General features: G+C 42.5%; 2 protein-coding genes across 2 annotated transcripts; both read left to right on the top strand.

Annotated features, from left to right (window-relative positions):
• Positions 1 to 1,925: 1,925 nt before the first annotated feature.
• LOC147059469 (ras-specific guanine nucleotide-releasing factor 1-like) lies at positions 1,926 to 17,787 on the top strand. Its single transcript, XM_085907219.1, has 27 exons — positions 1,926 to 2,195; positions 4,855 to 4,961; positions 5,029 to 5,176; positions 5,487 to 5,579; positions 5,717 to 5,970; positions 6,055 to 6,134; positions 7,146 to 7,339; positions 7,911 to 8,020; positions 8,172 to 8,290; positions 8,572 to 8,732; positions 9,123 to 9,186; positions 9,696 to 9,838; positions 9,969 to 10,051; positions 10,183 to 10,431; positions 11,586 to 11,950; positions 12,368 to 12,481; positions 13,218 to 13,388; positions 13,622 to 13,728; positions 13,793 to 13,905; positions 14,514 to 14,574; positions 14,646 to 14,752; positions 14,941 to 15,025; positions 15,110 to 15,307; positions 15,401 to 15,480; positions 15,573 to 15,690; positions 15,757 to 15,825; positions 16,024 to 17,787. Exons 1-27 carry the CDS (start codon positions 1,926 to 1,928, stop codon positions 16,111 to 16,113), a joined length of 3,753 nt encoding a protein of 1,250 aa, XP_085763345.1. The 3' UTR covers positions 16,114 to 17,787.
• A 717-nt stretch (positions 17,788 to 18,504) lies between these two features.
• Positions 18,505 to 22,953, top strand: wdr76 (WD repeat domain 76). Its single transcript, XM_085908043.1, has 15 exons — positions 18,505 to 18,683; positions 19,184 to 19,300; positions 19,504 to 19,584; positions 19,664 to 19,750; positions 19,814 to 19,875; positions 20,007 to 20,124; positions 20,204 to 20,296; positions 20,437 to 20,477; positions 20,542 to 20,692; positions 20,793 to 20,951; positions 21,111 to 21,226; positions 21,304 to 21,402; positions 21,484 to 21,636; positions 21,715 to 21,768; positions 22,089 to 22,953. Exons 1-15 carry the CDS (start codon positions 18,645 to 18,647, stop codon positions 22,342 to 22,344), a joined length of 1,626 nt encoding a protein of 541 aa, XP_085764169.1. The 5' UTR covers positions 18,505 to 18,644; the 3' UTR covers positions 22,345 to 22,953.
• Positions 22,954 to 23,515: the final 562 nt, after the last annotated feature.

The raw sequence follows: 23,515 nt of genomic DNA, 5'->3' as shown, positions 1-23,515 counted from the left end.
CCGATGGGGCGTGATGGTGCTGGTAAGGGGGCAAGGTTAAATTACACATCCCTACACACACGTGCTTCACTTTTTTTTTTTTTTAACTTGTCGCAATTAAACTAGAATAGCACTCAGGAGAGTGGAGACATCCAGCAAGGTTGAACTTCAGTGAAGAAAAAAAAAAAAAACCCGTCAAATTTGTCTGTTTGTATCAGAACAGGCCAAATCGTGGTTTGTTCAAGGTTGATGTAAAACCTCTTCTTTTTTTTTTTCGGGCTGGACAATGCCTCCATTGTAATAAAACAAATGACAACAATCTATGAAACTATTCTAAAAAGTGAAAAATAAAACAAAAATGTGCCCTATATTTGTCCTTGTTTATCTGAGAGTTCAAAAACAATGAAATGATCATGGAAAATCTTTTCCAATCATAAACTAGCTGATTCTCGGAAGCAAATTTTTTCTATTTGGGCCCTGCAACCTGGTCGTATGCTTTTAATGACCCCGCCCAGGCAGAGTGGCGTAATCCCTCTGTGATGAAACAAACTATTGTGTGTGTCCTCTTTCCAATATGCTAATCCAGGTTTAATTATGGGCTGGCACTAATGAGGGTCTCTCTCACTGTGTTAGATGTGGAAATGTATCAGTGGCTTTTGTATTCGTCAAGCGAGTGATGGGACATTAGATCATAATCATTTCATATTCAAGAATAATTTCAATGATAAGACATATATATGTGTGTCATACAAATGAGTGCAAATGTAATCATGAATCTGAGTTCACCTTTGGGGATTCGGGCGAGTGAGATTATTAAAAATGAAATTAAAATCAAAGCTGCCCCCTCAACCCAGAGCCGTTTCAATATGGTTATTGCGGGATTACTGACGTCACACTCATCACAGCAGTTGATACCTGTCGCCTTGACAGCATGACAGATGAATTGTCTTTCAGCCCAGTAATTACACAGGAAGTTCAAATATGGGCAAAGTGGCAGGAAGTGTGCTTTTATGGCTCCTTTGGACAAACGCTGTTGTTCTTCCAGATGCATGGAACATTTATGGAAAATAGAATGCAATGATGAAATAAATGTTTTTGAAACGTGTGGGCTTCTTCTGAAATGTTGAGATCCAGACAGATCAAATGCTCTCACTGTATCACTCAGCAATGTGCTGCTTGTCTGAAGCTAATGCGGCTATCTAATGCTAATCTGCGCATCCAAGAAAACACAGTGCAGCTCTGCTTACCTTTTGGCTTTGAATTGACAGCAGGGTGTGTGTGTGTGTGTGACTGTTTCTGCAAGATAGTCAATGAGACAGTGTATTCACTTGAAAGAGGCTCTTCCCATCTGTAATTTCTGAAGATTCCCAAACGACCGCTCCATCAGGGCCGATCATCCCCCCCCCCCCCCACCCCGCCCCTATTGGCAAATACATTTTGTGGCATGTCTCAATTGATTGTGCAAGTGTAGGCTATACCTAATATTGTAACCTGGGAGTGCATGAAATCAAATCAATGTCATAATGATCGATATTTTAGTGTGCTGCATGTGTGTGTGTGTTGTATTCGTGGTGAGTTAGAGCATCTGTCCAACGTGCTGAAAGCTGCCGCTCAGGGGGGGCAAGTCACGTGATTGTGCTTTCTTGCGCGCTTATGCGTCGAAGCCAGTGCGCGCGCGCACTTCCACCCTCACAATGAGGGCTTCTCTCGCGTGGATGCTCTGGTTTCAGACTTGTATGCGCGTGTAGTCATTTTTGAGTGCATCTTTTTTTTCCCTTTTTTTTTTTTTGCCATTTAAGAGGAGGAGGAGGGGGGAGGTGTTCTCACCCAAGAGATGCGGCGCTTGCTCAAGTGCCCGCCAAGTGAGTGTGTCTCTCCGAGGTGCTGAGGAGGAGGAGGAGGAGGAGGAAGATCTAAGTGCGCGTCCTCCCAGGGGGGGATGCAACATGCAGAAGGGCATGAGGCTCAACGATGGCCATGTCACCTATCTGGCGCTGTTAGCCAGGAAAGACGGCACCAGGCGCGGGTGCCTGAGCAAAAAAAGCTCGGACAACACCAAATGGCACCCCAAGTGGTTTTGCCTGCTGCAGAACATGCTCTTCTACTTCGAGAACGACTCCAGCTCGCGCCCCTCTGGACTCTACCTGCTGGAGGGATGCGTGTGCGACAGGGCGCCCTCACCCAAGCCGCCCCCCTCCGCTAAGGAATGTCTGCAGGTAGGATGTAGAGACTGCTTTGGAATTTGTGCGTTTGGACTTCCTCGGCGATTCTGATCATGCATTTCAAGTTTCATTTCAAAAATGAACTTTTATAGTCGTCCGGGTGAACAAAACCTTGCATGGAAACTTTTTTTGTAGTCTGTCTTCCGGCGGAAGCGAGCTGCCCCCCCCCCCCCCCCCTTTCCCCTGCAGTTTTGACGTATTGATTGTATTCCTTGTCTTGATATTAATAGCATCCTACCTTGGCAACCGCGTCTGACGCTTTTGTAGCTGCAGGAATCTGCTCGCATTTCCACTAAGGCAATGAGAAATTACTCCGCATGCGTTTTACCACTTTGAATTCAAGGCAAAGTTGTAGGCAAAAGATTATGAGGATGGAGATCGATGAGGGATCTGACGGATAGTGTGAAATTGTTCCTCCAAGCTGCATGCAGTCTTCTGCTGCATAGCTTGGAAGCTGAAAGTCTATGCATGTTCGTCATTTTTATCCTCCCCAAATAATCACACTCATCACAAATATCGGTACAAATTTTACAGTAGATGTGTCCTAAGTTGTGCAATATGCAGTCTTCAACAAACTAATTGGATGAATTGTTCAAATTTGGCAGGTTTTTTTGGCAATATTTTTGTGGTGAATTAAATTTACAAAACATATTTATTTTTCATTTATGGGTTACTATGCTGGATAATTTAGTGCAGTACCTGAAAGCGTTCAATGAACAAAAGTATTTGTTTTGTATTTGTCATATTTTGCACGAACGGTCGTAAACGTTTTTGTGAACGGGCACATTCTGGGTCCAATGAACGGTTTTTGAAGAATATTTTCATTTTAGGTTTAAGAGTACCAGGTTTTCTTAGAGTTCAAAATATTACCCAGCTAAACATACTTTCAACTCAGCTTAATTAGGCGCCTAATTAAGATAGTCAATTAGGCGCCTAATTAAGCGCGAGAAAAAGGATTTGGCGACCCCGGACATAAATAGTGCGTCATCAAAATGCGACGAAAATGGTTCAGTCGACGTATTTCAATGTGGCGCCACTAGCAACCAGCCTTACTTGCCCTTTCTTGTCAAATGGCAACGATAAGGTATGATGCTGTGGGAACATTCTGGAATATGTCAAATTGTAGTGCTCTCAATGGCCTTGAGCCACAAATTACTTTTATTAAGTTTTTTCTTTTTTTTAGTCATTTATTTGGGCTTTGCACTTTACATTTGCACTTTTATGTCCCAAATTCTAAACGTCTTCTGGTTCTTTGGGCAAATACGTTAAGAAATAATACATTCACATCAAATTAAAAGTTAGTTAAAACAAATATGTGACTTAAAATGTTTTGAATTGAATTCAATACTTTATTTGTCCAGCCTTTGTTTCCTACCTCAGTCTGGCACCTACAGCAGATTGTTTGTCGATGTATTTGTTTCAATTTATTAAAGAATTCAATCAATTTTATTATGTATGTGTGTAAACAATGAGAAAATGCCAATATGCCAAAAGGCAACATCTCGCAACAACCTTATTTCTGATTGCGGGGGAAAAAAAAAATAATTAGGAACTTTTCATTTTGGAAAAAAAAATCAATTATGAAATATGAACTGAACAAGTTCATTTCAAAATTAGTGAACTGACCTTTGATCTAGTTCGTGTAGAAAATGAATTTTCCCGACACTGGTTGTAGCTCATGTTCCATCCACTTGAAGTGAAAGGAGGACATGGAGAGGAACCAACAGACCAGGTATCTGAAGGCCTCCAGATTTCCACAAAGATCAGAATTTGAATCAATGAGCGCTAAGCAGGTTGTTAAGGTCATGTGGGGAGACATCTCAGGCATTAATATATGCACACCTGCTTGGATATGTGTGTGAGCGGTGCAAAAAGTGCAGGGGGGGGGAAGGGCCGTGCGAGTGGATCTTATCAGTGTGTGACAGGGAAAGGGACAACGCGGCGAATCGATGCCAAGCCAACTGCCACCTTGTAGGCCTCCAGTGCTTTTTATAGTTCCACTCGGAAAAAAAAAAACGACAACAAAAAAAGCATTTTTCCCCTCCATCCCTCTTCAATTAGCTTTCATTTCTCATTGTAGTATTTATGTTCCACTTTCATATGCTCCATTTAGAAGGCGAGCTCGGTTTAAGCTCAATGTTACTATGGCAACCATTATTTGCATCTGGGAAAAAAGTGCATTTCGAGGGGCCAATAAAAACGAGAGAACATGACTTGTTATTGTGCACTTAGAGATGAAACAAATATGACAGGTGGAAGAGGGTGACTGAGAAATGTGCCAATGCAAAAGTAGGTCACACATAAAGGACAAAACAAATATGTAAAGCGAAGTTTACAAAACGTCACAAAAAAACTGCTTCTTTTAGAAAATCGATTCAGCACGCCCGCGACCCTCGAGAGTATAAGCTGTTCAGAAAATGGATAGATGGATTTGCACAATTGCTCAGTGAATTTTTATTAATTATTATATTGTTCATAGCGTTCTTGTTTAAGCTCAGCCAATGACGGGTTTTATAAAAAAACAAAAAACCCCTCAGTAAAATCACGTCAATCCTGTTTGTTTCTATCTCGAAAAAAATTCTCTGTCACACATTTTAATGCCGACAGAGGAATGGATTGTGAAAAGCGCATCTGTTTGTGTCTCCTTTCTTAGTATTATTTTACAATCACATTCAATCATGACAACCAGAAGGCTTTGGAGCTGCGCACGGAAGACGTCAAGGACTGTGACGAGTGGGTCGCCGCCATCACGCAGGCTAGGTAACGCTCAGGTCCCGTCAACATCTGTTTGTGTATATATCAGCTCAAACGTGCCTTTAATGTGTAGTTACAGGAACCTAGCTACAGAGCACGAGAGCCTCATGCAAAAGTATCTGCACCTTCTACAAATAGTGGAGACGGAGAAAACGGTTGCCAAGCAACTTCGACAACAGATAGAGGATGGGGAAATCGAGATAGAGCGGCTAAAATCAGAGGTAACCTGCTACTTGAAACACAAACGTATGTTTTGGGCGAAAACGTCCACTCTCGAGAAGTCAACACTAAAAGAGCATCCCCCGAGTCCTTTTTTCATGAAAGTCCTCTAAAATTGGGATTCAAATTGGCAATTTTAATAGTTACTTTAAATAAAGGCTTTACGATCTTTTATTGGATGATCACGCAAGTTTCTAACTGTACAAAAACCTGTCAATCATCTGAAGGATTCTAAAAAAAAAAAAAAAAAGCATTTCTGTCATGGATGACACTATTTATAATAATTCAATTCTTGTGTGTGTTGAACATTAGATTGCTTCTTTGCTGAAGGACAACGAGAAAATCCAGTCCAATCCGGAGGTACCGCCAAGTGATGACGACACGGAGATCCAAAAGATAAAAAAGGTGGGGGGAACAGATTTAGCAAGCAGCTAAAAATAATTAATGATTAATTAATATCTGTTCACCTTCAAGGACTCAATCAAAAAATGCACTGATTAAGTTAACCGGTCAGTAACTTCAAGCTGTTTAATGAATGACAGGTCCAGAGTTTCCTGCGAGGTTGGATTTGCCGCAGGAAGTGGAAAACCATCATCCAGGACTACATTCGTTCACCCCACGCGGAGAGCATGAGGAAGAGGAACCAGGTTGTGTTTAGCATGCTGGAGGCTGAGGCGGAATACGTCCAGCAACTGCATATCCTGGTCAACAACTTCCTGCGGCCGCTACGCATGGCAGCGAGCTCCAAGAAGCCGCCCATCACCCATGATGACGTCAGCAGCATCTTCCTCAACAGGTAGTGAGATCGCTTCAGGATCCTGAATCCGTTTCTCCTCGCTACCGATCGGATGACGACATTTGTGATGATTTGTTTTGTCAGCGAGACCATCATGTTCCTCCATCAGATCTTCTACCAAGGTCTGAAGGCAAGGATAGCTAGCTGGCCTACACTGGTGCTGGGTAAGAGAGATGTTGACAAGACCCCAGTCTTGTTACACCATAACAGTTTTGCATATTATTTGACTTTGAAAACCAAAAATCTAACTTACAATCACTTCGACATACTTCTTTTTCTCCAATTACTACTTTCCTATCAGTTTTGTTGTCATGTTTTGACATCTACAGAAAGAGCCAAAAATATGACGAGCTCCCACAAAAAAATTGTTTTTTTGAGTGCCTAGTTAACGATAGGGCAAAAAACAAATACAAGTAAATGTTTTGAAAATAAATTGTCTATGGGGGGGAAAATAAAAATTTGGAAAAATTGCAAATAGGCCGGTTTTATTTATCTTGCCACACAACCAATGAAACGGACATATCACGGACACTTTGTTTTCAAACCAAGAGTCTTATGTCACTCTTAAAGAAATGTTTATTGCTTTCTTTTAAAAGTGTCATGAGCTACTCCTTTTTCATTGACAGTCATGTCGGTCACAGATGGATGAATAAAAACGCTTGGCTGTAAACAACAGTATGCACAATGAAAGGTGCGCTGTCATTCTCATGTTAATTCGCTTTTCCACCTCCCCGTTTCATAAAGGACCACTTGAATAATGCCGGCATAAAACATTTATGATGTGCAAGCCATCTGGCCTCAGACTCTTTGTTCAGTAAATCTGTCTCGACTTGTGTGAGTCCACAAATCGTAAGAAATCTCCACTGCGCTTCCTTGTTGTCCGCAGACATCCAATCTGCTTCTCCTGTTGCGGCCAAGTATTTGACTGAGACTTTAATCAAGTTCTCCAAACTATAGATGAGGTGACGCAGGTCTTTGGCAACTTGGAGCAGCCATCTTGTAGCTTTCAAAGGGACGTTAGCTTGGGGAACCTCATCATCGAGTGTTTTTTTTATTCTCTTCTTCTTTCCTGTTGAGTGTTTTTTTTTTAAATAGAAGTTTTTACGATCTTCACTCTCATGACCCCTAAATGTCTTACCCAGGAATTAAAACTATACTTCTGTCCTCCCCTTCAGCGGACCTCTTTGACATTTTGCTACCCATGTTAAACATCTACCAAGAGTTTGTGCGGAACCACCAGTACAGCCTGCAGATCTTGGCCCACTGCAAACAGAACCGGGACTTTGACAAGTTGCTTAAGCAGTACGAGACCAACCCAGACTGCGAGGAAAGAACACTGGAGACTTTCCTAACTTACCCCATGTTTCAGGTCCGCCGCCCACAAATAACACTTTAAACGTCAATCGTTACTACTTTGGTAGCACAGATTTATTTTATTTTTTTAATAGCCTTTGAAAGTGCTAGCAAAACGTTTAAAGTGTTAGCATAAATCCGGGCGGGTACCCTTAAGGTTTAGTATGAACTGTGAAAAGGAATTTAAGTGTTGAAACTTCAATTGTTAATTACAGCCCCCCTGCAGCAGCCGCCCTATTTCACTTTTATCATCGTTACATGCAGCAGTTATGGCCGTTAATGTTTTGTATCGATGAGGTCATTCGTATTTGCTAGCGTGCGGTTCTCACAGCTCGGTAATGACTTTCAGGTTCTTGTGAGGTGGCAACAGTTGCTAAACGACAGCTGTACTATTCAACGGGAAGAGATTTTTTTTTTGGGGGGGGGGCGATCAAATAGATCTAGACTAGTTCAATGACCAAATTAATTTGGACTGTATGGTAGTAATCTTGAAATGTGGAACCCGTCCAATTCATACTTTTGTACAGCAAACGTTGAACATCTTGTGACTCGTACAAGTTTTTAATTAGTCTGTATTTCTCTCTCAGATCCCTCGTTATATTCTAACCCTCCATGAATTGCTGGCTCACACTCCTCATGAGCATGTGGAGAGAAATAGCTTGGACTATGCCAAATCCAAACTCGAGGAACTTTCGAGGTACATCTCCATGTTGTCGATCATTCAAACACAGACTGCCGAGAATAACAACGAGGCATAAGGACGTTATTGCATCCATCCCAAATTGATATTTCTTTCCTATATTGCTTCGAATATATATACATATACAAGTCCTGGTTTATTTTTTCAGAATAATGCACGACGAGGTGAGCGAAACAGAGAATATTCGAAAGAATCTGGCAATTGAGCGAATGATTGTGGAGGGCTGCGAAGTACTGCTGGACACCAGCCAGACCTTTGTCAGACAAGGTAGGCTTGTTTCATAACCACTCGATGGCATTTCTCCATCCATCCATTCATACTGATTTGATATTTTCCACCGCTTTTTGGAAACAGAAATTCATGGATGGCTGTTTCATTTCTTTAGATTCTACCCACCCCCCCAAAAAAAACAACAACATTTAGATTATGGCTAAAAGAACCGCTACCGCCAAGATGTGAAGTCTTTCATCGCAATGTCGTTTTATTTATCTAGTTGTCGGCATCATTGTGCTTTTCTATGCGATTCTGATCATTCTGGCCTTCCGTAGGTTCTCTGATCCAGGTGCCCATGAGCGAGAAAGGCAAAATCACCAGGGGCCGCATGGGCTCTTTGTCCCTGAAGAAGGAAGGCGAGAGACAGTGCTTCCTCTTTTCCAAACATCTCATCATCTGCACTCGAGGCTCAGGAGGGAAACTGCACGTCACTAAGGTAAAGCAAGAACATCACACAGAGAGGAATGTGAAAAAACATTTTTGACTTCAATAATAATAATAATAATGTAGTAGATGTCGGGTGAGTCATCCACTTAAGGCAAATAAATTCTTCTCTTTTCACATAAAAAGAAAAAAAAATGCAGTAACTGTAAACATCTGCCTTTTGTGTGCACGTACAGACATGAAATAGTTAGCCCTGAGACTGTAGCACCAAATGACGACAATCTCCGGTAACAGTGTGATTTACCACATTTTAAATGAGTTGATTTAATCCACTCCAAATCAATCGATTTGAGTACTCCGAGCTGGACCCCTTTTCATGCGATCATGGCCAATATTGGCGGTTTAATGACTTCTAATCTGATGAATCTGCCCCGTTTTGCAGAATGGTGTGGTATCCCTCATTGACTGCACATTGATGGAGGATCCTGAGGGCACTGATGATGAGTGTAAGTTGCAATGAGCTACTGAGCCTTATTGTGTAAAGTGTGTCAGAAAAGTTCCAGGACTGGCGTCGCACAAAAACGCATTTCAAATGCATTTTACATTGGAGTCACATTCGAGATGAAATAAACAAAAGCGTCCAAAATGTGTTTTGCCATTTTAAAGAAAATGTATTTGTAAATGTGCTTCAAGGTTATTTGGAGTATTTCATGTTTTTATTGAAATGCATCTTTAAAATGTTTCCTTGTATTTTTATTTTCTTACAACAAATAAATTATTATCAATTTAATCAGGCCAATCGATACAAAGAAAAAAAAGAAAGAAAAATAATCATAAGAATTATGGAAATAACATGCCAATGATTTTTCATGTATTAATATTTAGAATGCTTTATATTTTCACCATGCATTATTGAATCAATCTATTTTGTAAGACATGCAAAGTATTTGAAGTGCCTTTTGTGGTGCAAATCTACCGAGCCTTGAATTGAATTTACCCAACTTGTATGTTGTAGTCAAAGGAGAGCGGAATGGCCAGGACACCGAGCACCTGGACTTTAAAGTCATAGTGGAGCCCAAAGATGGGCAACCTTACACTGTCATCCTGGTGGCCTCATCACGACAAGAGAAGTCGGCGTGGACCAGTGACATCAGCCAGGTAAAGAAACCACTGCCAGATTATAAAATGCTCATTTTTACAAGGTACGGCTGCAAAACACTTTCAGTTCAATTCCATCGCTGAGAACTTGCTAACTTTCTTGCGCTTCCTTCCATCTGCTCTCTTCTAGTGCATCGACAACATCCGCTGCAATGGTTTGATGATGAATGCTTTTGAGGAAAACAGTAAAGTCTCCGTGCCGCAGATGATTAAGTGAGAGTCCCGCCATCCATTTTACATGCTCTACCACCCCGCGCCAGTAAAGCATGACAGATATCCCTCAAACACTGATGGGGAACGTTTATATATCAGAACCTACAATTCATTCCGTATCGTTCCCGTAGGTCCGACACCAGTTTGTACTGCGACGACGTGGACATACGCTTCAGCAAGATGATGAACTCGTGCAAGGTGCTGCAGATCCGCTACGCCAGCGTGGAGCGCTTGTTGGAGAGGCTGACCGACCTGCGCTTCCTCTCCATCGACTTCCTCAACACCTTCCTTCACTCTTACCGCGTTTTCACCAGCGCAGACGTCATGCTGGACAAGCTCATTACCATCTACAAGAAGCCGATCAGTGCCATCCCCGCACGGTTAGCGTCGTCTTTTCATATTTGGATAAGGAGATGTTTTATTTATAGTACTTGGTCATGAGTGAGCTGGAGTCTATGCTAGCTAGATGCAGAAAACACCTTGAATTGGTGGCCAGCCAATCAGATGACTGGTTCACACCTATGGACAATTTTGAATCTTCACTCAGCTGTCTTCACTAACCCGGAGACAATATTTGAACCTCGGTCTTAAAAACTGCGAGGCACGAGTGTTAACCACAAGCGCACTGTGCTGTCAAGTTTAAGAACTTCCTATATTTCGCCCCGCAATGACCCCCACCCCCCCGTACTTCTTTCCACTGTCGTCCAGGTGAGGACGTCACGCTCCACTGAAGCCCACCCACTTTCCCTTCACCCTCCTCTTGCTTTTTCTTTCTCTTTTCGCAAGTCTGACCATCCCTCTCTCCGCTGCGCTGTCGCCATGACAACCCTTTACTTTGCTGCAGGACCCCACCCTCTCCTCATCCTCTTCCTCCCTCGCCCCCCCCCCCCCTCCTCCTCTCATCTGCAGCAGTATTAAATGTTGATGGTGGTGTTTTGTACCCGATCACCCCGCCCTCCTTTTTTTCGTCAGGAGCTTCCATCGATGTCCGCTTCTTGCTTATTTTTCCACAACAACGCTTTAAGTTTCTCAACAAATAATGGCGGTAGAGTCCCTTCGCACCCGTTTTCATACAAAAGCCTTCACTGTGGAGGAATCCATATCCTCTCTCTCTCTCTCGCTCTCCTCGTGTCTCAATGGATCTCCCCCGGGCTGGTTGCTGTTGGCAGCGCCCGTGCCTTCCAACGTTGTCACTTGGCATGCTATTTATAGGCCTTAGGAGGGGGTGGCTCTCAGTGCAAGGAGGATGCTGTCTTAAACAATGTTGCTCCCATGAAAAAAAAAAAAAAAAGAAAAGATGGCTGGAGCTGCTCCCAAATGTGACTGATGTTAATGTGCTCCTTTTGCGTACACAATGCGCCCACCGAAGTGTGGTATCCATGCACCATTATTAAAATTGTTATTTTTAATTTATTTTATATTCAATTGTTGTTGTTTTTAAAATTCCTCCATCATTGCTGGATGTTAGTAGAGATGATGAAGACCATAGACACACTCTTTCTTTCAATTGAAATGATATCTACCTTGCCTACAGTGCTTTGGAGCTCTTCTTCGCCAGCAGCCAGAGCAACAAACTTCTGTACGGCGAGTCGCCCACATCGCCACGTGGCAGTCGCAAATTCTCGTCCCCCCCGCCGCTCGCCATCACCAAGACGTCATCGCCCAACCGCCGTCGCAAGCTCTCGCTCAACATTCCCATTATCACGGGAGGCAAAGCGCTGGACCTGGCCGCGCTCAATTGCTCCCCAAACAGCATGCACGCCGCCATGTCTCCCTTCGGTAAGACCGCCCTGGACATCAACAAGCTGTTTGTGTCCAGCACCTTGGCAAGCAAGATCCCCGACGAGGGGGAAACCAAGGCCGAGAGCAAAGCCGATGAGCCTGCCCCCAACAAGCAAGGTTAGACTGCTATACTCTTGTCCATTTGATCTTGTATCAGGGGTGTCCAAACTTTCCACGAGGGCCGCAAACAGTGACATGAAATGATGCAAGAGCCATTTTAACATTCTTTAATCTTAACTCATTCAACACGTTAAAAATTTGTTAGGCAACATTATAAATTGTTTTTACTATATTCGAGGTATTTTGAAAAATAGTACAAGGGGGTCCACCAAGTATGAAAAAAATAGTGATAAATATTTATACCCAAATACCCAAAAGTCAGTTAACTGGCCTGGTACCTGTGGTCCAAAGCATATTTTAGGGGGGGCAGTGCCCCTGTGTCCCCCCCCCTAGCTCCACCAGTGGATGGACTGAAGACACCATTTGAACAAATCCAAATGTATATTGCTTACAAATCTTTTTATCTCGATGCAGATCAGTCAGTGAGAGAGGAATGTGACAAAGAACCATGTCAGAGTGACGAGACTGAAGCGGAGATGTCTCCTCCCAAGTCCCCGTCGACACCCAAAAACGTCAAATCAAAAAACGGTACTGTCACACAAGTTAATATAGACTTTCCCGTTATTGGCAGTTGTTTGTCGGTCAACTTTTGAAAGTGGAAAGTCTTGCAGCAACCAAATAAGGGATTGTCGGGAGAGAGAGGAAAAAAAAAACCCCACCCGCAGCTTCCAAGAAGGAGCATCCATACCCTTAAGACTGCTGGGTTAAAAATTCGACTGACCCAGGAAGTTGGGTTAAATTGACCCAACATCCTGGGTCGGTCCAATTTTGAACCCAAATTGGATTGTTCATAAATCCAGCATTGGTTGGATGCCTTTCGGCAGTCAGGCGCAATTAATCCCCACTGAGCTCTCCTCCCACGGTTTTGGATACAAGGGAAGCCAGTTCTGTGCGAGTGTAGGTGGAAGGAAACCTTGTACCTTAGCAACCATGTGCGTGTTCCTCTAATTCCGCCCCCGGTTCGATGGAGGAAGGCAGGGAGGAAGTGTGAGGGGGCAGCACAGGCAAACACCGTCACTGATGCTGAGCTTTAGGACAAGTACACGCTTCGCTCTGCCTCGGCTCAAGGTCGCCCTCCAATGGGCAACACTGTCATTTGGGAATGTAAAATCCTCGTTGTATTAAGCCAGTCTCAAAAATAGTCTGCTGGAGCCTTTCCGAGCAAACTTTGGGCAAGACACTGGACTCAAGACTTTTTATACAATCAATAACTCAACTGAAACAATTTCACCTGTATTGAATGTCAATTCTTCTCGGTCCGCAGAGTTTACGCTGTTCTCATTCAACAACAGCATGGTGGTGTCTTCTTGCCGGGAGCTGGACAATAACCGCAGCGCTCTTTCGGCGGCCTCGGCCTTCGCTATCGCCACAGCTGGTGCCAATGAGGGCACGCCGACGAAGGAGAAGTACCGCCGCATGTCCCTTGCTGCCACAGGTCAGACCATCTTTAGAAATACAAAAGCTCGAAATGGTCAGATGGAGTTTTTTGGATGTATTGGATGACACTCGAGCATTTGGGAGAATATTAGCAAACCAGATTGTGCTAAATGTTTATATTTAAAATGATTTGGGTTGCTTTTTATGTGATATTATAATTTCTTTACATTTGGGGATTTCTGTGTTATTCTCATTTCTTAAACTGCATTTATATCTTCAACCTGTCGTCAGGCTTCCCTACAGACCAGAGGAATGGAGACAAAGAGTTTGTTATCAGAAGAGCGGCGACAAACCGAGTCCTGAACGTGCTGCGTCACTGGGTTTCCAAACACGCCCAGGTACACACACTTTTGACTTCAAAAGAAAATACGTAGCAATGACGTTACTGTTGTTGATGTGCAGGACTTTGAGCTGAACTCTGAGCTGAAGACAAGGGTAATTGGCTTTCTTGAGGAGGTGATGCATGACCCAGAACTGCTGACACAGGAAAGGAAGGCTGCTGCTAACATTATTAGGTGGGCTTCTATCTTTTAACACTCGATAACACACTAAAATGACAAAGTTCTTTATTTACATGAATGTTATCAACAAACAAGCATGAAAATCACCACTGGTACCGTTTTTTCCAGACTATAAGGCGCTCCTAAAAACCCAAACCTTTCTCAAAAGCCGACAGTGCGCCTTATAGTCCGGTGCGCCTTATATATGGATCAAATTCCTAAATTTAAACTGGCCCGAAGGATTGTGTCATGAAATCAATCACAAGTGGCCCGCTGAAGACTATGAATCATGAATCAAAAAGACTATGGATCATTATTTTGTGATTATAAAGTAATTTGTTGTGTCTGAAGTTGAAATAAAAAAGATTAAATGGAGAATGATTTGATTTGGATTAAAAATCTGACATGATGCATTAATGGTGCGCCTTATCGTCCGGTGCGCCTTATATAAGGACAAAGTTTTAAAATGGGACATTCCTTGAAGGTGTGGCTTATAGTTCGGTGCGCCTTATAGTCCATAAAATACGGTACTTTATACAAAAAAAAAAGAAAAGTGGCTATGGATTCTGTCTGTTGCCAAAACAATTGTTGAGTTTCAAGTGTTTCTGTCATTTTGCATACAGGACTCTAACACAGGAGGACCCCGGAGACAACCAGGTCACTATGGAAGAAATCATTCACACGGTGAGAGGACAGAAACAACCTACTTGCCTTATGTTGTTGGTGCCCGTGTTAGAAAATTTTGTGTGTTTAAGGCGATGGAGGAGTGCAGGAGTGAGCCGTTTGAGAACCACTCTGCCCTGGAGATCGCCGAGCAGCTCACTCTGCTTGATCACTTGGTCTTTAAGGTCATCCCGTACGAGTGAGTGTCACAAACTGAGAATTCAGATGTTAGAGAAAATGGAGGAAAAGGTTATTTGCATGAGGAAAATCAGGAAAATGTTGACGCTGAGCAGCCCAGCAACATTTTTGTAAACCAGTTTTAGGAATTTTGCGCTACATCATTAATCGTTGGTTGTGTTCTACTTACTGCATTTGGTGTTTCCCCAGGGAGTTCTTCGGTCAAGGTTGGATGAAAAACGACAAGAACGAGAGAACTCCTTACATCATGAAAACAACCAAGCACTTCAACGATGTGCGTCCACTAAATTAATAACAAGCGGAATAAATTTCAAGCCCAAAAAGAGTGACGGACATTTCCATGCTTTGTATAACTCAGATCAGCGACAGGATTGCTACGGAAATCCTACAGTGGGACGACGTCAACCTGCGGGTGGCGGCCATCGAGAAGTGGGTGGCGGCGGCGGACATTTGTCGCTGCCTGCACAACTACAACGCCGTTCTGGAGATCACGTCTTCGCTCAACCGCAGTGCCATCTTCCGCCTCAAGAGGACCTGGCTCAAAGTCTCCAAGCAGGTCGGCAGGAAATTGTGTCTCGTGGTTTTTTACTCGCACGCCGTTCTCATTTTGAATCTGCTATAACAAATGCTTTCCGTCTGATTTTCTTAGACGAAGACAGTAATTGACAAGTTACAGAAGTTGGTGTCATCTGAGGGCCGCTTCAAAAACCTGAGGGAGGCGCTCAAAAAGTGAGTCAGCCTCTTGTCTGATGAGTTCCTGAGGGAAAAGAATATTCCATATCTATCAGGAATCAACACAACTGTACTGTTTGTGTCCTTAGCTGCGACCCACCTTGTGTTCCCTACCTGGGCATGTACCTGACTGACTTGGCTTTCATTGAGGAAGGCACACCCAACTACACTGAGGACAACCTGGTCAACTTTTCCAAGATGAGAATGGTAAAGGACAGGATCATGGAATTATCTGTGTGGTCTTAAAATGACTGCAATCTTGTTTGTTCTCAGATATCTCACATCATCAGAGAAATAAGGCAGTTCCAGCAGACGGCCTACAAGATCGATTACCAACCAAAGGTGAGTACCGAATTTTTTCTTCTTTTCTGCACTTTGGAAATAAATTGGATTCAGAGTGTGGCGGCCAGCAGAAATTTCAGAAGATGCCCGAACGATCGGTCAATTTTCCGGCCGGTCGGTTTTGGCGCATGTGAGCCGCCAAGTTAATCTGGAGCTATCTAATTTTGAAACCCTGACTCATCTTTGTTGTTGTCTTAGGTGGCAAAATACTTGGTGGACAGCAGTTCCGTGCTGGGCGAGGAGCGTCTTTATGAGACGTCCTTGAGAATCGAACCCAAAACATCATAGTGAAGAGACTGGCTCAACTTTCATAGCAAGTGTACAGGATCGTATTGAAATGTACATACGTACTATATGCTACTATTTGTATTTGAGGCATTATGTTCTCCTCAATCAATGTCTAATATAGAGGCTAAGTAGACCACCAGAGGTTTTATTCATATAGTTGACAGAGTATGTTATTTATGGTCTTATGTATTGTATACGTTGATTTTTATTTTAATAGCGGGGGATGTGATAATTCACATATCTTGGGTTTGGTTTACACTGCAGGTCCAAGTGGAAAATTCCTATTTAATTTCTCCAGTAAATGTAATTTTTTTATTTTTATTTTCAAGTAAATCCCATGTGCCCAAATTGTGAGTAAATAGTAAAAAAAAAAAAAGTAAATACTTGTCAATGAAAAAACAGACATAAATTATACATGAATAATACAAATGTCAAACATTGCATAGAGTTTAGCTGGCCTGGGCTGGTTCTGATTTTCCCCCTCATTTATTTAAATGAGAGTGACTTTCACATTCCTCTATTGACCGCCATTGGGAATTATTTATCTCTAATGTAGCATATTTAGATTTTTTTTATCTATGCATTCTCTGTGGTTTAACTGTTTAAAACCCATTTTTGCATGGTTCAATCAGACGCGGTTGAACCACGCAAACATAAACAATTGGTGGATATCAATAACATGAAGCTCGCATTGACCGGGTATATTCGATCTGTGCGTCAGTCGCCTTTGTATCCAAGAATGAAAGTTTTGCCTTAAAATTACAGCTGCCTTTTTCACGAGGTGTTTTCAAGAGATCATCAAATCAATGAAAGAGGATTGATAATGCCGTAAACCTTTATTACATTTAGAACAGAAAAGGCTAAATGGATTCAATCTAATTTTCCCAAATAGTTAAATATGACCACCACCTATTTTTTTTTTTACAAACACTCCCAGCCACTAAATGAGGAAATACATATCAGACATATTATTTGCTTGAACCAAATGAAATGGCGAGATGTTTCATGTAGCCACTGAATAATACTCTTTGGGTTTTACCTGTGGAAAAACACGCTTTGGCTTTTGCTTCTTCTCCCTTGGGACGTAACGCAATTTATGTAGCAAGTTTACTTCCGAGTGTTTCATGATAGATGAACCTCTTAGGCTAGTGTTACATATAGTTTCAAGCCCTTATTATAAAAACAGATGATATAATATTATAGACCACAAATGTATGTCAGCTATTTTGTTAAGCTATTTTGCCATTGAAGCTGATGTACATGTTTTTCTTGTGTACAGCATATTGTAATGATGATTCCTCTACGTACGATACTTTAAGTGTACCACATCCTGTCTATTGCCATGTATTAGCAGGATCTATACAGCAGTAAAATTGTGTTTATTCTTGGGATATTTCGATATGTATTTTTACAGGCTTTGTACAGATGAGCGCCTGAAGCTTAAGTGGCACGCATGTACCACTTTTTCACATGTTCAAAATCTCAATCTAGCTGTAGTCGCCCTCCCAAATTGGCACATGAGATATTTGCATATATGCAGCGCTATGACGACCAATTGTGTGCCAACAGCTTGAGTCAGTATTTGCATATTTGTTTTGTTTGTTTGGTTTTTTTTTGGGCAAATGAAAAAAAAATTCTTTCCTGGTTACCTCTTGTTAATAAATCTCTTTTTTTCTCAGGGGGAGAATGTGTTTTGTGTTTTTTCACACTCAAATAGGCTGTGAGGAGGAGGTGTTTGTCATGTGACGCTCTCACAAAGCTTTGTGGAGGCTTATAAGGGAGAACATGGTACTCAAGCTGGTTGTTTATCACATGCACGTTGACATTTTCTTATTAACAACCGATGACTTTATTGTAACGCCTGTTTATTTACTGAGTTTGTGCACGTTCAAATCCTGCGACCCTGTACCTATGTTTACCCTTTTTTTGCTTATTTCCAAGATGCAATAATGTTGTTTTGCAATGAAATCAATCTTTGAGGAAAGATATACAGAATGCATGTACCGTATTTGGGGATTTAAAGTAATACAATCTTTTTTTTTTTTTTACTGTGGTAACATTTTATAATCAATGTAAAATATTTGATCAGTGATTTATTTGCCTTATTTGGATATCTTATGTATTCTTTATATCAAAACCTTATTGCAGCATTTCACATTTAAATTTTTCTTTCTTTTTAGGGGGTAATTTACCATAATCTACAATTTCCAAATTCTTGTAGTATTTATTGTGATTTTGCCAAATAATAGCGACAGAACACACGTGTGCGACAAAGCGATTTGCGGAAGTGACGCTCAATTTCTCGGACGTTCATTGGCCAAATATACCAAAAGCAGCGAGCTTTTCTATGACGACACCATAAAATTGGCCAATAAGATGCCGGGACTCTGTTTCACAACACGCCATGGAGAACGCGTTATAAAACGTAGAACGCGGCAACTCTTCGGCGTTTCAATTCTGATAGTCGACTACAAGTTGAGGACCGCGGAGCCGGTACCTTTGTAAATTCAACCGTTTTATCAAAAACTTTGATGGCGACAAAAGGTTTCAAGTACAACGCTGCCGATAAGGTAACACTTGTTTAGGGACGAGTTTCAAAGGCCGATCTGCTTCGAGTTCTGATTCTCGACAGCTTTGACGACTATAACAAGTCTGGTCTGGTTTTTACAAGGTTGCTAGCATTAATAAAAATGCGAATGTAATAAATTGACTTCTTCTGGACAAATTCCATATTTACAAATACTACAGAGTCATGTCATGTGAGCCGAATGTACAGTGTATTTGGAATTAGAACTCTGATAAACACTTTCTAGATTAGAAAATATAATAACAATTTTCTTCGAAGGTAAATTTGCCAAATGGTTTTGGTTTCTCCTTATGTGTCACTCCTAACTTTTAGCTTTGTATCATTTATATTTACATGGATAGTCATGACATTTATTGAAGCTATCTTTTCTTTATCACTGTTCTGTACTACATTGGTGTTCAAATAAAAACTACAATGTTGAAGTAGTAAGGGGTGAAAAGTGCACAATGATGACTGAGGCATTTGTTGATGTTCACCTGGCAGGAAATGATGCCAATCCAGATGAAAGGACTCAGGAGATCATCTCGAACCGCCCCGGCTTCCAAGCGTCTTCGCTACTCTCCTCCTCTGCCTCCTGCTGCTCCACGACACAGAAGTAAGGTGAGGTTCAATTAACATGATCTGCGACAAACTGAATGAAGGCAGTTCGGTTACCCAAACGAGAAGGTACAAATGCACCAAGATAATCTAAAATAAATAAATAAATTGTTCCAGTGTGTCTGGTTCTAAATTGATAGATTAAGGTTGAGCGAGGAAAGAAAAAAATATATAATCTGTGTTTCATTTTTGTCCAACATCTTTAGAAGCGCAACATGGTAAACATACAACGCAAAGAAAAAGAAGACTCTTCAGATGCTGAAAATAGCGACGGAGATGTCGCAAATGCAAGTATCCATCAAATGGATGAAATGTTCATAAAACTTGTGCACAATGTCAACGTTTGTTGTACGTTTGTCACGACAGGGTAAAGGACTCTCGGCTTATGAACTGGAACGTCTGGAGAACATTAAGCGGAATCAAGCCTTCCTCTCTTCTATCAAGCTCCTTCAGGTAGATGTCACAGTTATCTCAATTCTTTTCTGCGTGGTTAATCCTTGGTCTTTGTCCCTAAAGGCATCTAAGGATTTAAAGGAACTGTCAGCAAAACGGCAGCCATCACAAAGGGGGCTGCCAAGGTGCGACCGCTGACTCAACGATTTTCATATGGTGTCGTTGTGATTTGCTCCCCGATTCTGTTTCAAATCAACAAAGGTTTGAGCCCGTGTCTCCTCGTTACATCTGCAATGCTCCTCTTTTGTGGTGGCAGGTCACTCCCAGTAGTCAAAGAAGTCCTCCCACCTCGAAAGTCCCTGCGTCTCCAAAACAAACAAGCAGAGGTCGTCACTCTTCCCCCTGAACCAAGAGGAACAGATATCGTAAAACAGGTTGAGCCCCCAAACGGACTTTCTTGCACTCTACCTCCACTGTGTCGTGTGATGTGAGTTGTTTTGAATGTTTTCACAGCACAAGAAGCCTGCGGGGCCTCTACCTATCGAGCCAGTCAACATGGCCGAAGGAAGCAAGCTACCGCCTCAAGTTCTCCAGCTCTGCTTGGAGGTAAAGACGCCAAAACAGAGTTGCAAAAAAAGGCTGGAAAATTCCAGCAAATTTCATTGGGAATTGGATTGGAAATGTATCGCCTTGCACCAAAATGAATGGGAAATAGAAGTCAATGAAATTTCCTTTTCTCCTTTCAGGTGTCTTCGGCAGAAAGAAGAGTGGAACGTGATTTGAAAGAGTACGTTACTCATGCGATTCCAAATTGGGAAAACAAATACTAAGAAGTGAAGTCTTTGTTAAAGGTACTGCTCTTCACTAAAGAAGATGACAATAAGTGAAGCCCGGGTGGCCAAAGTTGTGACGGGCCGCATTTTCTCAGCGGCCTTCCACCCTGCTTCCGCGAGTCTCCTGGCTGCCGGCGACAAGAATGGCCAAGTGGGCCTCTGGAGTGTGGTGGGTTTTCTTTTCATTATTTACATATGTCGGTAACTTTCGTTTTTTTTTCCTTTTGACCAAAGTCTGCTCTCCTTTCCCTCTCCGATTCCTCCCTCAGGGTGCCGACTGGGGCAACGACGGCGTTCTGCTGTTTGAACCCCACGTTCGCCCGGTGAACTGCTTGGCCTTCTCCAAGGCTCAACCCGCTCAGCTGCTGAGTCTCAGTTATGATGGATCCCTGCGCTGCATGGATGTGGAGAAGGGCACCTTAGATGATGTGAGACATGTTTTCGTCCCTTTTGAATTTGAAGTCGGGAATCAATCGGCCATCGGCTCGTATTTTAATCTCGCGTATGTTGCAAACGGGTCTGTCTCGACCGTGTTTGCCTGCCCGTCTCACAATCTGGAGGGATTTATGAAATCATTGTGTGTTTAGGTATACGAAGCGGAAGACGAGCTGAAAACCTTCGACTTCCTGTCACGCGATTGCTCGACGCTCGTGGTCGGCCACTGGTGTGGAAACGTCGCTATTGTGGACCGGCGTACCCCAGGGTAGCGTATCGTTCTGCGCTGCACGCGTCTCTCTGAGATGTGTCATTTCATCAATAAACCTTCCTATGTCCGAGCAGAACGTCGCACGAGTCTCTCCACTGGTTGGACCCCAAGGTTCTACGCTGTGTCAGCGTCCATCCGGTACAGCAACAATACTGTGCCGTGGCCGAGAGCAGGTGCGGGCGGACGGTCGGCGGACGTAACGTGGGTGTGTATCGTCTACGTATGTTGGTCACTGGCACATAATTGATCTTCAGGGTGGTGAACATTTACGACGTGCGGTGTTTGAAGAAGACAAACAGCCAAGCAGTGTCCCAGCTCCAGGGTCACTCTTTAAGCATATCCAGCTGTTACTTCTCTCCATACACTGGCAACAGAGTGGTCACTTCTTGTATGGACAACTACATCAGGTGCGTGCTGGTCGCCACATCCATCCATCCTGTATGAAGATACAGGTTGCTTTCATGGCTTCTTTTTTTTGTAAACAGAATATATGACACATCTGCCATGATCACCGAAGCCCCGCTGCTGACATCCATCAGGTACGTATTGCGCAACGCATAACAATGCTGACTCAGCAACCATCATACGTATTGTTTTTACATCGCTCGGGTTAATGTTTATGGCGTAGAAATGTTTTTCATTCAAGTATTTATCAAACTTTACTGCTTCATTTGCACCAGTTGGTAAAAGACGTTCCGAGTCGACTTAAAGCGATGATCCCCAATGGGAAAACAAAAAAAATAATTAAGAAATATGATATGTCTGGAGGGATGAAGTGTGGTGATTTTCCTCGTTCTGGTACTCTCAGCAACTTAAGTCAATGTTGTCAGTGGTGGAAGATTATTTATTTTGTCCACAGCCATGACATGAGGACGGGCCGCTGGCTGTCCAAACTGTCGGCCGTGTGGGACCCCAAACAGGAAGACTGCCTGTTGGTAGGCAGCATGTTGAGGCCACGAAGAATGCAGGTGTTCCACGAGAGCGGCCGCCTCATGCACACGTTGACGGATGACCAACACCTTAGCACGGTGCTGTCCGTCACTGCCTTCCACCCTACCCGAAACACCATCCTGGGCGGCAACGCGTCGGGACGCCTGCATGTCTTCTCAGATTAAAACCTCGCCACTCGTTTCAGCGATGGCGTCGGTGGCGATTGTTCAAAGATCAGAGTTTAAAATAAGTTAAGTTTAGCAGAACCGCGTTCTTTATTTTTCTTGACCTTTTTCTAAATGAATTTTATACCAGTGCAAACAAATGTTTATGTTTATGATACGGTGCATAGATATTCTTTTAAACCTGATCCAATAATTAGCTGGCGTTCGTTTCAAGCGACAGCCTCAAGATGGCGCTGTCGACATACACGCTTACTGGGCCTCAATCGAGAGAGCTGGTTATCACAAATTCCGAGATACTTCAGTTACACTAAAAGTTATTTATCAAATTTCGTTGCGGTTGTACTGTCGATCATTCAACATTTTGAATAATTCAACATCAGTCTCCACATACTATTTGCGGTTGCTTGAAAGCTTTTGAGTCGTTCCCGGGAATTCATCTAATTACTATTGACACATTTTCAAGTATGTTACTGATCGGGCTACACATTGGATTATAAAATTGAGTGTTCTCTCTCCTTGAAGTTGGTTGATTGACCAAAATGTTACTTCATGCATTGTTTTCCCTTGTTTTGGTTGGTCGTTTTACATCTAAATAAATACATGACACAATATTGCTGTCTGTTCCAAACAATGATTAAGATTGCAGTCATTGGCACATGTCAAGAATATATATTTATTCATAAACAGAGCACAGCAGTCTTCAGTTGAATCAATCTGTCTGGTCAGGAGGCAATAAATGTAGAAGACATGCTTACAGACACTGTCCAATGTGCAGAGGCATGATGGATCGGAAGACGCACGTGCTGTAAGATCATCCCATCAATCATACTATCTGCTCTCCACAGTGATACGAACAGCAATCTGCATTCAAGAAAGAAGTCCTGGATTTGATTTGCTACCAACATCCATGGGTCATGTGTCCGCTTCAAAACTTGCAAAGTAAGTCCTTGAAGGGGGAATAAGTGCTAATAGATTTGAAGAACATTACAGAAACAGATCCTTCACACATGCATCCACCGGCCTTCTGAGAATCATCCAGTAACTGCATAAACAAAAAAAACCTCAAATCTGATGATTAGGCTTCAAAACCCACACTATTGCTCTTTAGGTGAAAATAATGAGGCAAAAATGTAAACCTAATATGAATGGTTGAGCGTTTGTTTCCCTTTCT

Source organism: Syngnathus leptorhynchus, chromosome 3 (genome assembly GCF_054491065.1).
Source record: "Syngnathus leptorhynchus isolate UIUO chromosome 3, UIUO_Slep, whole genome shotgun sequence".
NCBI lineage: Eukaryota > Metazoa > Chordata > Actinopteri > Syngnathiformes > Syngnathidae > Syngnathus > Syngnathus leptorhynchus.
Note: the sequence above shows the minus strand (reverse complement) of the source record. Positions and strands in the feature narration are given on the sequence as shown.

What these genes read in the sequence shown, in the direction of transcription:
- LOC147059469 (XM_085907219.1), top strand. Translation starts at nt 1,926, where the DNA reads ATGCAGAAGGGCATGAGGCTCAACGATGGCCATGTCACCTATCTGGCG. An exon ending in TAACTTACCCCATGTTTCAG is followed by an intron (nt 7,340 to 7,910) that starts GTCCGCCGCCCA and finishes TTTCTCTCTCAG; the next exon opens with ATCCCTCGTTATATTCTAAC. An exon ending in GGACCAGTGACATCAGCCAG is followed by an intron (nt 9,839 to 9,968) that starts GTAAAGAAACCA and finishes GCTCTCTTCTAG; the next exon opens with TGCATCGACAACATCCGCTG.
- wdr76 (XM_085908043.1), top strand. Translation starts at nt 18,645, where the DNA reads ATGGCGACAAAAGGTTTCAAGTACAACGCTGCCGATAAG. An exon ending in CTTCTATCAAGCTCCTTCAG is followed by an intron (nt 19,751 to 19,813) that starts GTAGATGTCACA and finishes TTGTCCCTAAAG; the next exon opens with GCATCTAAGGATTTAAAGGA. An exon ending in GTGGAACGTGATTTGAAAGA is followed by an intron (nt 20,478 to 20,541) that starts GTACGTTACTCA and finishes TCTTTGTTAAAG; the next exon opens with GTACTGCTCTTCACTAAAGA.